At 40.9% G+C, this 14,545-nt stretch overlaps 1 protein-coding gene across 1 annotated transcript in view; it reads left to right on the top strand.

Moving 5' to 3' along the window:
• Window positions 1-14,545, top strand: part of LOC126253464 (uncharacterized) — a 99,199-nt gene that overhangs the window by 33,126 nt on the left and 51,528 nt on the right. Inside the window, exons 3-5 of the mRNA XM_049954860.1 lie at window positions 3,861-4,201; window positions 6,185-6,824; window positions 7,999-9,328. Of these exons, the coding sequence (XP_049810817.1) occupies window positions 3,861-4,201; window positions 6,185-6,824; window positions 7,999-9,328 (2,311 nt within the window). The remainder of the gene's footprint in view (window positions 1-3,860; window positions 4,202-6,184; window positions 6,825-7,998; window positions 9,329-14,545) is intronic.

Genomic DNA, 14,545 nt, shown 5'->3' with positions numbered 1-14,545 from the left:
CTTAGGTTTATGGTTTGCTGACTCACTATTACTGTCACCGAACCCACAACTGTGCTCAAATTTAATCAGTGTGTCAACCAACACAAGCAAACAAGTGCAGCTTGGGCCACTGACTTGCAAGCCCTAGCACAATAATTAATATGTCATGTTGTTACATGTATGGGTTCTGATAATCAAGTTAATAATGTCAAGGCTTTAGAGTCATCTGGTCAAAAACTTAGTGATGTGCTAAAAATTTCCAAAGCTCATGAAGTAACAGCATCATGGTTAATTATACTTCTAGTGTTGACTTTAGTAGTAGTTGAACTAGTCATCACTGTCATGTTCTATGATCACCTGATGGCAACCAATCATCACCACCACCATTGCCATCACTACCACCGCCACTACCCAGTTTACTGAGCACTTGATTGTCTGGTAACCCGATGGAGTGAGGTTCAGTAGAGCATAATTAGTGATCCATCATCCTCGTTGTTAGTAAAAACACACAGGAACAGAAGTATTTTGTTTACCATCATAGTGACCGAATGTGAGTGGAAGCTCATAAAAAGTTTCCTCGAATGTCTTTCAAAGACTCCTAGAGAAGTTAGTGCAATCAAATCAGTCCAGATTGAAACCTGAGGCATCAATGAAATCGCTGCCTGTTGAGTGATGTCGCTTGTTTTGCATGCCACAAACCAGGGCTTTTAGCAAAAGTCTGCCTTGGCCTGTGAGTTATAATAACAGGTGCCAGTGTGCTCCACACAATCTTTCCAGTGCCAATAGAGTCAGCAGACAGGCTTCGGAAGCTCGTGCTGCAGCTGGAAATTAATGGAGCAATAACAGACTTCCAGTTGGACAAAGGAATGGCTGAGTGTCTGATTAATGTGCACGCATACAGCACATCTGCTCCTCACAGCTGTGGTACCTTCAGCACAAAGTGGTGACATACAGTGGACAATCAGTCCTATTGCCAGCTCAAATCATAGTCCAGGATAGGTATAAAAATGGAGCTCGGCAACTAATCCTGCTGATAGTATACTTTTGAATGACAACTAATATTTTTGGCTTGGGCACTTTTGCACCAGTTGTATCGTGTTTCAGCTGCGATTCCATTCAAAAAACTTGATACATTATGTACCAGTATAAGTAAGCATTTGAACCTACATTAGGTTGTGCAATGTAGTTCCAACACCATGTATTCTTAAAGCAGTTAGCAGTACATAAGTTTAGTAGATTACACTCAGTGTCTTCCACCATGTGTGATCAAGTGCAAGCAGAACTGGAGAGACTGCAAAGTATCGGAATAATATCTCCAGTATTGTCTATCCAGTGGACAATGCCCATGGTAGTAGTTAAGAAGCCAAATGGATGACTTAGAATTCATGGTTATTTTAAGGCTACCATTAATGCTCAAGCTAACACAGATCAATATCCCATTCCCAGATCAGAGAACTTTTGACGAAATTGGCTGGGGGGCCATATCTTTCCAGGACAGATCTAACTGTGAAGCCTATCTTCAATTACCAGTAAATAATGAGACAACACTTTTTTGTGGTTACTACACTATTAGACAGCTATGTGGGGTGACAAGCACTTGCACATGGTTTCAGAGATACTTCAAACCCAAGGTTTTCATTGTCACCTTGAAAAATGTAGTTTCTTTGAATCAAATGTAGTTTCTTTGAATCAAATGTAAAGTTCCTAGCACATACATTAAGGAAAGAAGGGCTCGTGCCCACAGAGGATCATGTGGACACAATCAGTATCTTACTATCACATGACAACCTTAAAGAACTACACTCACTCCTGAAAAAAGTTAGTAATTATGCAAAATTCCTTCCCGATGTGGCATAGATGTCATACCTGCTGAATCGATTATGTAAGAAAAGGAGTTAGATTCGTGTGATCAGAGGTTAGTCAGAGAGCTTTCTTGCAACTTACAAAGTGCCTTAGGTTAGTCTGTTGTCCAGCACCATACAACCCCGGCCTAATGCTGAACAATTGCAATCGATATGTTGGATTGTGACTTGCTGCAGTTCTGTCCTGCAAATCTGCCAATTTGCTAGAACAGCCAATTGAATTTGCATCTGAAAACATTAAATGCGGCACATTGAAATTACTCACAAATAGAGAAATGGCACTGGCTGTCATATGTGGCATCAAGAAGTTTAATGTATGTCTCTGTGGTACCAGGTTTCAACTGATCACCAATCACAAGCCCTCTATTTTGCTGTTTGGTCCCCACTCAAAATATCCTGACAAGATGGTGCAAAGCTGCACTAGTGGGTATTGTTCCTTAGTAACTAAATATATAAGCTCCATTATTTGGACATCACACAGCAGTTAAATGCAGACACAGTCTCCATCTTGCTGTATGGTCCAGAAGCAGTATGTGCCAGGCACCAATCTGGAAGTCAGATGGGTGGTCAGAACCTCCAAAATGTAGATGCTTGAGATAATGATGACAGCTGACTCCTGGGAAGCCCACACTATCTTGCTCGCGACATACTAGTCCATTCTGTTAAAGCACATAGTTCAGCCAAAATTCTACTGGGGTGCAAGCCCTGCACCCTCCTTCACCCCTGCACTCAACTCAATGGGACTGCCACCCACCCTCATAGCCTTATCACCATACAGGCTCCCACGTATGGTTTCGCAGTTTCGACCAGGACCCTGGGTCAACCCAAGGCATAATCAGTTCTGTCTGCAATGAGATAGTACCCTCACCTCCCCTCGCCTTTAGCAACAACCATGCCCGGCACAAGCCTGCCCAAGAGACTGCCTGCAAACACTCCCACCAGTGTCAGAGTCCCCCCCCCCCCCCAAACAACCAATTGGTGGAGACTGAAAAACTGCAGCACTCATTATCCTTCTGCAGGTAGGTCCAAGCAGCGCTCCAGAATACATGAAGTCCACAGACATTGCTGGCATCAGACTCGAGCAATAATGACAAGGAAAAGACATGTGAGCGTGTGGCCTGTATTCCAGCACATCTTGTGGGCCTCCTCTCGCGCACCCCCACTGTCCCCTCCTCCATCAACAAAGTCTGCACAGGCCAGGCCATTTCTGGCCTTTTATGGTGATTAAAGGGATGACAGTGATTTGGATTCCTCACCTAGCACAGATTTCAGTATGAATGAAAGGTAAGAAAGGCCCAGACTTTATACTGCAGTTGCAGCTTGTTATTGCGCCACCATGGGCATGCCATGTGGACCCATCAACTGATGCATCAGCACCCTTAGATATGATGGTCCCACACTTGTTAGACATTGCTTGCTGTACTCAGAACCCTTCAACACAGTCATTAATAATAGAGGGACAGGCCGTGCTTTTGTTTGTTTTGTTGACTCTAATCACAGAAAGGGAGGTAATGACAGTGGCACGTAAAGTGCCCTCCGCCACACACCGTTGGGTGGCTTGCGGAGTATAAATGTAGATGTAGATGTAGATCACTTGCTGGGTGTTCATGCACTAGTGCAAAAATTTTCAGTACACTCTGGACTTTGCTTCTGGTTAGCCATTCACTTTTTGAACTCTGCCGTAACTTCCACTGATCTCTGCATCAGTGCCGGTGCAAGTGGTAATAAATAAACAGTATTCTGCCTATGCCAAACAGGATACAAGATATATACTTACTGTACAGTGCAGAGTTTTAGAAAGTGGTCAAACTTGTAGGGCAGGAAGACTCTAAACGAGGAGTTTATCACTAAAGTTTCTAAGTATATACAAAGTAGAAATAATCAGTATCAACTACAAATACCTGAGAAAAACTTCAAAGCAGGGGATTGTGTGTGTGTGTGTGTGTGTGTGTGTGTGTGTGTGTGTGTGTGTGTGTGTGTGTGTATTGCTGTTATTGAGCAAAATGGTATATTTTTCAGCAACAAGATGAAGCACCGCTCCCTGCCACTATTAATGAAGCTTCATCATCACCATTATCATCACAGTCCGTGCAACAGGAGCAACAGCAACAGGAGCAGCAGCTGGCGACAAGCAGTGCTAATGTGCAGAACCCACTTCCTCCTCCCCCGCTTGTTTGCCATGGTACAGCTGGCAGCCCTAGCCCTGAGGTGATAACACGTCATATCACCAATATCATCACACACAACCAGCAAGTTGTCTCCTGCAGCTGGCCCAAGAAAATGCACCTACACCGCCAACAGATGCAGCAGCAGCCAGACCACTCTTCAAGGCTTGCAGCAGCGCTATTGCGCCCTAGCAGGTACAGAAATAATTGTTATTTAGTGAAAGGTGACTAGCATAGGCTTTCAACACTCTGTAGCCACTGTTGCAAGTTCTTTATTACAGAAGATCAAAAACTCAGATATTTTCATATCTACAAGGTACACATGTCAGTACTTGGACAGGACTGAGTAGTGGTTTGCTTGGTATTTTCCATGAAGACACTGCGAGCATAATAAAAGGAGAACAGGATGCACTTGTGGATAACCTTATGAAATTGATACTTTACTGTACAAATTGTTGTTGTTGAAGAGGGAAAACTAAATTAAACTCCACCCAAACTGGGCTTGCATGGCCCACTGGCTCAGATGGACCACTGTGTCTTCTTCAGCCCACAGACATCTTCGTTTGTTGATTTTGAGGTGTGGGGTGGGGGTCAGTACTCCACTCTCACAGCTGTTGTCATTTTTTTTTTTTACATGGAACCACTACTTCTCAGTCAAGTAGATCCTCAGTTAGCCAGGCTTGGTGCACCCCCCACTTGCCAACAGAACATGGGAGACCTGGATGGACACCCATCCAAGTGTTAGCCGTGCCCAGTGGTGCTTAACTTTGGTGATCTCACAAGAACAGGGGGATCCACCGTGGCAGGGCTGTTGGCTAAGTTGAAGAAAGAGCTTGCTTTGAAAACTGTTTACTTTCTAGACACTCCCTATTTCTTAGACATAAGTGCTATTAGCAAAGTAGAAAGAGTGATTTTGTCTCCTTGAGACACTGGATGCTATAATGTGCGCCTTTACAAAGTGAGGATTTTGTCAATCTGCATATATTCAAGCTTTGGGGAGAGATGTGGACTACTATCTTTTTTTCTGGTTTCATTGTTGTTGTTCCTTTTCTCGCTGTTATTTTAATCACCGGAATCACACCACCACCACCACCACGAACAACCTGAATATCTGCTGTAACTGTGTGTTACCATATTCTTTCTGTTCATATTCCTGACTGTCAGGAGTCTCTAGACTTTAAATGAGTTCGTTCTGTAGAAGAGTGAAACTATATTACTCAAGTGAAATGCTGTCAACATTTTGTATGATAAGTATTATCACTTCCATTAACTGTATTTTACACATTTAAGCCCACTGAAAGGCAAATATTTGACAACAAAAATAGGTGAAGTTCCTTGGATAGGAAAAGTACTGCTGCATTCATTCTTGCATTTTTAAATGATATCTAATATAGTAGTGAGTTCCAGGTGGAAATGGTTAATGTAAGCTGAGGAGGATTGTGGTAAAATTATCTGTGTTGTATTGAACTTACGTAAGAAATATCCTAAAAGTTTGCAAATTAGACTTGTGTTTTTATTTTGTGGATCAATTAAGATGTTATTTGTATTCTGTGTATTTCTCACTGTTATGTGGCATGAAATTCTAGGCAGTATTGTTGGGTATTGTATTTTGATTTAATTCTGAGTTGTAGCATGTGAAAAAAAAAATACTTTTTTGTTCTGGTGGTTTTGAGAAGTCTATATCTTTTATACTGATCTACATAAGACATATTTAGATTACTCCTTCCAGACTTTAAACGGCAGCTGTCGTAATGTATTCCTAACAGAAAATGGAAAGTCCCAACTCTTCAGTTTTTTCCTACCTTAATACAGATGTCATGGAGGGACTTAATAATTTGGAGACCCATTTTGTCTTTTGCTTGAGGTATGCAGTCATAATACTTGTGTGGTATACAGTAGGTTCTAGAGTTCGACATCTATTGAACATCGGAAAAAAAAAGTATGTGGAGAATGCATATATAGTACCTTAGGTCACCGTACAATGCTTTTCAGTTACATAGCTTTCCCTTACAGCAGTTTTGAAATTTCCTAGTCAGCATTCAACCTTACGTAGATTCAATATTTTCAAATTTTTATCAGTTCCGTCTCGTTACAGTAGTAACTACAGTTAACTGAACTGATATTGTAAATGCTTTAGTACAGTTCTATCCAGATGGGGAATTATCTTGTACATTCCAGGACAGAGACAACTCCATCACCACGTCCATCTGAGGGCAGTAGCGCCTGTTCGACACCAGAGCCAGTAAATGCAACGCTGGTGCAACAGCCACTGAATTTGTCGTCACGGCCTGTCCCAGTGTTGGCGCAAGAACCAGCACCGGGTGTTGAAGCACCACAGCGTCTCAAGACAGTGGGTCAGATCCCGCCATTGGTACAGCAACATGCTGTTAGCCAGATACTCCGTGATCACAACCATGGATGTGGGCCACCAATTGATCCTGGCCCTGACAGCAGTGCGGCACTTGCCCTCCTCAATGATCTAGCCTCTGCCACCAGCAAAGAACACACTGCTGAGAACTCCATAATCAAAAGACTGTTACTGAAACGGCGTGCTGCTGAGGCAGCAGCAGCGGCAGCGGCTGCTGCAGAGGTGGGTGCTACATTGGAGCCCACATCCCAACTAGCTGATGATCTTCCTACTTCATCTGTGACGACTGCAAGCTTCCAGTTTGTGTGTAATGTGTGCAAGATCCAATTTCGCAGTGCAGAGAACCTAGAGACTCACCAACATTACTACTGCACTAGGAGGCCCAGAATATCATCAGCAAGCTCGTACAGCTCTCTTGAAGAGACCAGACATCAAAGAACAGCACTGAAGGTAACCTTCATCGACAGCTCTTAAATTGTTGCATCCTGTCCAATATCTCTCTCTCTCTCTCTCTCTCTCTCTCTCTCTCTCTCTCTCAGTAACTAACTCTGAAAACCACTGTTGACTGTGATCTTAATGTCTGAAGTGTCTTTCTTAAGAAAATGAAGGAACCTTTGGTTCCATATGTAAGGATTTTGTCATATTTGTCTGTTCACTGTCACTGACAAGAATGTGATTTTTGTTATTGACAATACTGTGATTTTCTCTATTCTTACTGGACTGTGAATCTGCTAAGTACTTTCTATCTTTAAAAGTTCTTTTAGTGATACTAGTTAATCCCTTATTTTATGTCTGTCACACAAAGTATTTTACTTCAGTATTTCTACACACATTTTGAATCATCCTGAGACTCCTTCATGAAACATAATTTGAACAATAAGACAGTTACTGCATCATTGCTAATGTTATGGAGATGAAATTGTTCTTTGACGTTGATGTGGAGGTATCGGGGGAACCAAGTACAACAGTAATTTTGAGTTGGTCTGTGATGTATTCACAAATGGCCCTAACTAGTAGTCATTTATCTGTGAAAGTGGTTGAAGTTCGTGGTTCAAATTTTGGACCTCAATATACAATTTTGACATATCAAAACTGTTAAAATATTTCTTGTTTTCGTCTCCTATTTCTCCTTTGTTTGCAACATAGTTTTAATTTCTTGTCCCTATGTGTCTTACTCCATTTCTTTCCTTGCTTCTGTGGCCTGAGTGTAAATTTTTAGTTATAGATTAAGAAAATTTATTTCAGAATTCTGTCATGTATTCAATGCAAAGTCGGCATCACACAGACAACATAGCACAATTTCTATTTGAGATTTTATACTCTGTTGTTGTTGCCGATATACGTTGGGTGTTTTGGCTCTGCGGTGCCATAAGTCTTAACTGTACCCTCCAGCTGTAAAAGAATTAATTACAAAAATGGTCATCACATGATTGTGTTTACTGTTCAGTAAATGGTATAAAAACTTACCTGTGAATGCTACCCCACAAAACATTGAAAACAGTTGAAAATTTTGTTAGTGTAATTTCAACACTTTGCTTCATATCGTATAGAACTAATGATAGATAAAAAAAATAGAAGTACAAGAAGTTAAATAAGATATTGTATCAGAAAATATCTTCTTCAGGTGGATGTACGTGCTGCAGTGGCCAGTGGTGATAGAGTGGCTCCACCTTTTCCATCACCGGGACCTCTACTAGGTTCTACACCTCTTATTGACAGCTACAGGCCTGAAGACAAAAGACGTCGCCTTGACTCGGAACGTTCATCCTCTGCATCTTCATCTTGCTGTACGTCACCCTTACCTTCATTGCGTTCGATTGAGGAATTATCAAAGTGCCCACCGCCAGCACCACCTCGGCCCAACTCCCTTCAGATGTTTGGGGGTGAGGTGCAAATCTTGGATGCAGCTGGTGAAATGAAGACATTGCGTATAGAGCCATCAACACGTGGCAGTGGGCACAGTCCAGGGCTCACAGTTGGGCACATGGGAGGAGGGCTTGTGGTAGGTCCCTGCTCTACAACAGCTAGTGTAATTGAAGGCGGGCAGCCACAGTCTCCACACATAGTCGTTACGATAGCACGCTCTGGGCTTCACTCGGGAGGCACACTTGTTCAGCTACCTACGACAACTATCAGTTCGGGAGTAGCTGGTGTCGCTGCAGCAACAATGACTCCTACACCTGCAGGAGGCAGCTCTGCTAATGGTGCACGTACGCCGAGGACTTCGGGAGGTGGTGTAGTAAGCCCAAAGCCAACTCAAAACACCCCATCCACTGTTCCTGCCGCTGCTTCTGCACCTGCTATGTTTCCAGCAGCACGTCTTGTAACCCCTAACATTGCCACACCTGATTTGGCAGTACCTGGTATTCCTCCGCCAGGTCGTCCACTGCCATTTCCTGTGGCTTTCCCTGCATTCCTTAATCCCTTAACACACATCACTGCCTACAACCCTCTGACACTCCCTCCACCATCGGTTGCAAGTGGAACCAGTGGAACTACAGGGGTGGTGACAATACAGTATGGTGGTAAAGTTATTCCTCATGTGCCTGGAATACCTGGCCCGCAGACACTTCTCCTAAGGAATACTGCTCCTCTTGATTTAGCTGTGACTAGTGGTGTAGTGCAGGCACCACCAACCACTGTAGTGGACAGTCCTTGTATGAGTCCACAAGTATCAAAAGCCCCTGTAAAATGTTCTACCACAGGACTCATAACAGTGTCTGCTCCATCCAAGCGTGAAACACGTGATGACACCGTAAGGTTACCAAGTGCATCATCTTCGCCACCAAAGAAGATGCCAAAATTGCAGTCAACACTACCAATGATCAAGGTAGACTGTGCGTCATCTCCTGGAGAAGTCACAGTTGAGCGTTTGGTTTCTGAAGATTCTGTCAAACGTTTATCACCATCAAAACCAGTTGCAATAACACCACCACCAAGGAAAGTTTCCAGAGGTTAGTTGTTATTATATGTTTTGTATAGTTTGAACTATTTTGTACACCTCTCAGAAATAAGTTAGTATCTCCATTTTAGATCTATCAAAATTAAATGTGGCCATGTGTGTGTGTGTGTGTGTGTGTGTGTGTGTGTGTGTGTGTGTGTGTGTTTTCTATGTCTCTAAAAACCATTATCACCCTTTTGTCACACTCCCAACTTTTTTCCATCAGTTGATGGATAGAAAATATCAGGTCGATCATGCTTCCTCCTTTCCTAAACCCATGCTTTATTTCACTCAGCTCCTTTTCTATCTTCACTTCTTCGATTTAGTTAAAATCTTTAAAAAATCTTAGCTGTATGACTCATAAGGGTTATTCCTCTGTAGTTTTTACAGTCTTTTATTGCGTTTTTCGAAGACAGGAACAATTTCTCATCTTCTCCTGTTGTCAGGTATTGTACTATTTCTCCGCACACTTGACAGTGCTCTACACAGCCACTGCATTCCCACTGGACCTGCTGCTCTTATCATATCCACTGATACTTCATCAGGTCCTGGGACTTCCGCCCCCCCCCCCTCCCCTGCCCCCCCCCCCCCATTTATCTTCTTCACAGCTAATTTCTCCAGTATTTGTTGTTGCCTCGTGTATCTGCTCTTCAGGGTTTAATAGTTTCTTAAAATGTTCTCTCCAGAGATCTTTTATATTCCATGGATCTTCAGTCCAAGTACCATCTTCTGTTTCCATTTTTACTGGTACTTCAGAAGCCTTACTTTTATTTTTGATAATTTTATAGAACATTTTCTTATTGCTCTTCACATCATCTTCAAGTTTTTTTGTAAACTCTTCTCATGCCTTTTTCTTTGGTGTTTTCACTATTTCTTTGCACTTCTTCTTTTCCTTTATATTCCTTTTATGGTCCTCGTCATTTTTCGTTTCCCACCACTTTCTCCATGCTCCATTTTTTTCTTCTAACTGCTTGGATTGTGGTATCATCCCACCAACTTGTCTGTCTCACTTTTTCCTTTCCAGGTGTTGTACCACATACTTTTTGTGCTGCTTCGACTAAAGTGTTTTTGAATAAACTCCATTCTTTTTCTACATCGCAGAAAACTTCTCTATACTTCTCAGTACTTTCACTCTCCTTCAGTTTCCAATCCCTTATCATCATCACTTTCTTCTGTTTCCAATTTTTACACACTGATTCATTTTCCATTGTCCCACCAGTAATCTATGGTCTCCATCTGCACTCACACTTGGAATTACCTTCACATTTGTTACATTCTCTCCCCATTCCCTACCTACTAGAATAAAATCGATTATACTCTTGGTTCTTCCATCCCAACTGTATCTGGGGATAACATGACTTTCTCTCTTCATAAACCAGCTGTTTGCTAATTTTTTCTCCTCCTCTTCCTCCTCTCTAATTCTTGTCACCTTTTCCCTTGCCGGCCGAAGTGGCCGGGCGGTTAAAGGCGCTGCAGTCTGGAACCGCAAGACCGCTACGGTCGCAGGTTCGAATCCTGCCTCGGGCATGGATGTTTGTAATGTCCTTAGGTTAGTTAGGTTTAACTAGTTCTGAGTTCTAGGGGACTAATGACCTCAGCAGTTGAGTCCCATAGTGCTCAGAGCCATTTGAACCATTTTTGAACCTTTTCCCTTCCACTTCGTTTCACTTAATCCCAAAATATTTTTCTCTCTGTTAGTACATTTGTAATTTTATCCATTTTTCCGTTGAGGATTAATATATTAAGGGTACCAATATTTAGGTTATTTTTAGTCCATTTGATTTCATCTTCTTGTACTGATGAATACATTAGATGAAGATGGACACATTGATGTAATAAAGACAATGTACAGAGGACACAGTTGTAGAATTAGAACACCATTGAGGAACTCTGTATACTTCGAAATAAGACAAGGACTTAAAAAAGGAAGTATTATATCTCCTGCACTTTTTAATGTTGTGATGGAGGTAATGAATAGGGCAGTTAAAGATATAGTAAAAGAAAAATACAAAAAATGATTTTTCCAGATGATATGGTAATATGGGGCGATAAAAAGGTGGATGTACAGTTACTACTTGATGTGTGAAAGGAAATAATGAAAAGATCTGGATTAAAAATAATTAAAGATAAGAGTGAAGTAATGGTATTTGGAAGAGACGTAGGGCTCAACGGGATATTACTTTGAATGGAGAACCCCTCAAAGTGGTAGACAGTTTCACTTATTTAGAGAGTGAAATATCTAGTGATGGAAGAATAACCAACGAAATTAATAGGAGGTTACAGAAGGGAGGCGATTTCTACCAAACAATAAAACACCTGATTTGGAATAAGAAAGTTTCAGAAAAAGCAAAACTCCTTGTGTATAAGGTTATTAATTCTGTATTGTCACCTACGGAGGAGAAACATGGACAATGACAGAAAGGGACTGGAGCAGACTGCGAGCAGGGGAAAAGAAATTTCTCAGAGTGGTTAAGGGAAAAACAAGAATGGACAGATTAAGGAATGTAGACATTAGAAATGACCTTAAACAAGAAAGTATGAGAGAAGAAATAGAAAGAAAGAGATTAAGATGGTATGGGCATGTTAAGAGGATGCGTGGGCAGAAACTTCCCAAAATTATGGAAGAACTAAAGATGGATGGAAAAAGACCTAGAGGGCACCCAAGAACATGGTGCAAAACGGGAGTGAGAATATCTGTGGAAAGGAGAGGTGTGAGCTGGCAGCAAGTGGAGGAAGAAAAGTGGTGGGAGGACTGAGCCAAATGGAGAGGACTCGTCAGCACCCAGACCCGGCAGTATAAAAGACATACTCCTAATACCATGTTAGTAGCACTTCTAGCCTTGGATAATGGCCAAAATATTGTGAGTAAGAGTGTTCACAAGTTTTGTTAAGTATGCCATATCCAGCTCAAGCTACTAATTGCTGATCAGATCACATAGAAATTCCAAATTTCAGGGATTTTGATTGATATGTTTCACACATTGTTTCAACTAGTTTCAGACATTTTTCTATGGGATTAAGATGTGATCTAGTAGACCAACCAGTGTGGTTTCTGCAATTCAGTCATGTCTTCTCATTCACCCATCTTACTGTATTGATTCCATACAACTGCCTAGTGCGTACACACCACCTCACTTCCATGACTTACGTTGGTGGTTGGGGGTCATATGACCACCTGGTACCAGTTCTACAGCATTCAAAAGTGACAAATCTGCTTTCTTAATGCAAAGACTGAGATTTTGTTCAGTGAGCTTATATGCTTTTTAGTCAACATTACTTCATTTATTTTTGCTGGAGAGACATTTATCGAATTGTTAAATACCAAATAATGTGGAATGTTGCATGAATGATTTACTTTAAAGGAAGAGAAAGGGGGACGACAAAGGTTTAATATGTAAACATGTATTACCTGCCTCGTCAGCTTGTAATTAAATATCTATCACATACATGTAAAAATAACAGTATCATGAAAAGGAAAGTCGCTACTCACCATATAGACGAGAATGCTGAGTCGCAGATAGGCATGATTTTTGACATATGTGTAAAAGCAATTCTTAGTGGATTGTTTTTAAGTGAATGGTAAAATCAATAGATTGTACAGATCTTCTTTAACAGTTGAAGTTGTAGTGTAAGTTGATGACAGAAAACATACGTAGTTACTTATTTTGTAAGTAAAGGTCAGATTTTCTTTGCCACTAGCCGATATTTTGTTTTATTCACCGCTGGTATGAATTCTAATAGAATATAGTGTCTCTCAGACTTTTTCTGTAGACAGATATAAACCTTATTCAGGGAAAGTATAAATGACAGAAATGTATGCTAAATTTAATACTGTTACATTATCACACAAAATTTTAAGTAGTTTGTGATAAACTACATAAAAACCTAGGAAAATTTTTAATTTCATGTACTTTGAAGTGTAAGTTTTGCTAACTTCACATTCAAAATATAAATCTACACAGATCACATTCAAAATATAAATCTACACAGATCACATTCAAAATATAAATCTACACAGATATCTGTGTACATTCTAGGTACATTCTAAACAGCAGTCCATACAGTGCATGGTGGAAGGTACTTTGTACCACAGTTCGTTATTCCCTTTGCAGTCCCCCTTGCAAATGGAAAGTGGGAAAACGACTGTCTATATGCTTCTATATGAGCCTGGATTTCCATTATCTTGTCCATGTAGTCTGATGTGACATGTGCATTGGTGGCAGTCCAACTGTTTTGCACTCTGTCGTAAATGCGAATTATCCAAATGTTCGCAATAGTGTTTCTCAAAGGGAATGTCTTCTTCCCTCCAGGGATTTCCATTTGAGTTCGTGGATCAATTCTAGAATCGTTGGGTACTACCTACTAGCAAAAAATTTAGTAGCACAACGCTAAATTGTTTCGATGTCTTCCGTTAATCCGTCCTGGTGGATCTGAAACACTTGGGCAGTACTAAAGATTCTGTCGCACAGATACATTCTTCGCACAGACACATTCTCCTTTATAGATGAGCTACAGTTTCTAAAATTCTCACAGTAAATTGATGTCAACAATTTGTCTACCCTACAACAGACTTTGTGTGTTCATTCAATTTTGTGTCACTTTGCACAGAGATTTAATTGATGTAATTGTATGAAGTGGCATGTCGCTAGTACTGTATTCAAACATTACGGGATTGCTTTCCCTACTCGTCTGTTTTAACTTAAATTTTTGTACATTTAGAGCAAGCTGCCATTCCGTGTGCCTTCATAAGTTTGTTTAAATAGTGGGCTTTCATTTTTATACATTTTGTATTATGGCACTTGTCACTAATTCAACAGGCTAAGAAACTTATGAGGTTAAGTAATTTCATTGTGGAGACTAAAAGTGAACCTTAATTTGGTTCCAAGTCAAATTTACAATTGTTATGGATTTTCCTGCTTCCGGCTTCTGTTTGCTCAGTGACACTAGTAAAGAGACAGCGTAAAGGGCTACCCCAACTATAGTTTATGATGCTGTCCTCTGTGCCAAAAATTGTATTATTTTCCTCTGGCAACTGCATACTGAACTTCGCTATTCTTCATGGATAATTGTGTTGCATTACAATTTCCTTGCCTTTATTAATGAGAAAGGTTGTTGGCATAGTCGTTTGTCTCATTATTCTGAAATAATGAAATGCTTTGAATGGTGTAATGAAACTAACTGTATTACTCCAACATGCTGTTAATGTCTAATGTCCTTAAAGGACATTTCA

The sequence above is a fragment of the Schistocerca nitens genome, chromosome 1 (assembly GCF_023898315.1).
Source record: "Schistocerca nitens isolate TAMUIC-IGC-003100 chromosome 1, iqSchNite1.1, whole genome shotgun sequence".
In the NCBI taxonomy this organism is placed as follows: Eukaryota; Metazoa; Arthropoda; class Insecta; order Orthoptera; family Acrididae; genus Schistocerca; species Schistocerca nitens.
Note: the sequence above shows the minus strand (reverse complement) of the source record. Positions and strands in the feature narration are given on the sequence as shown.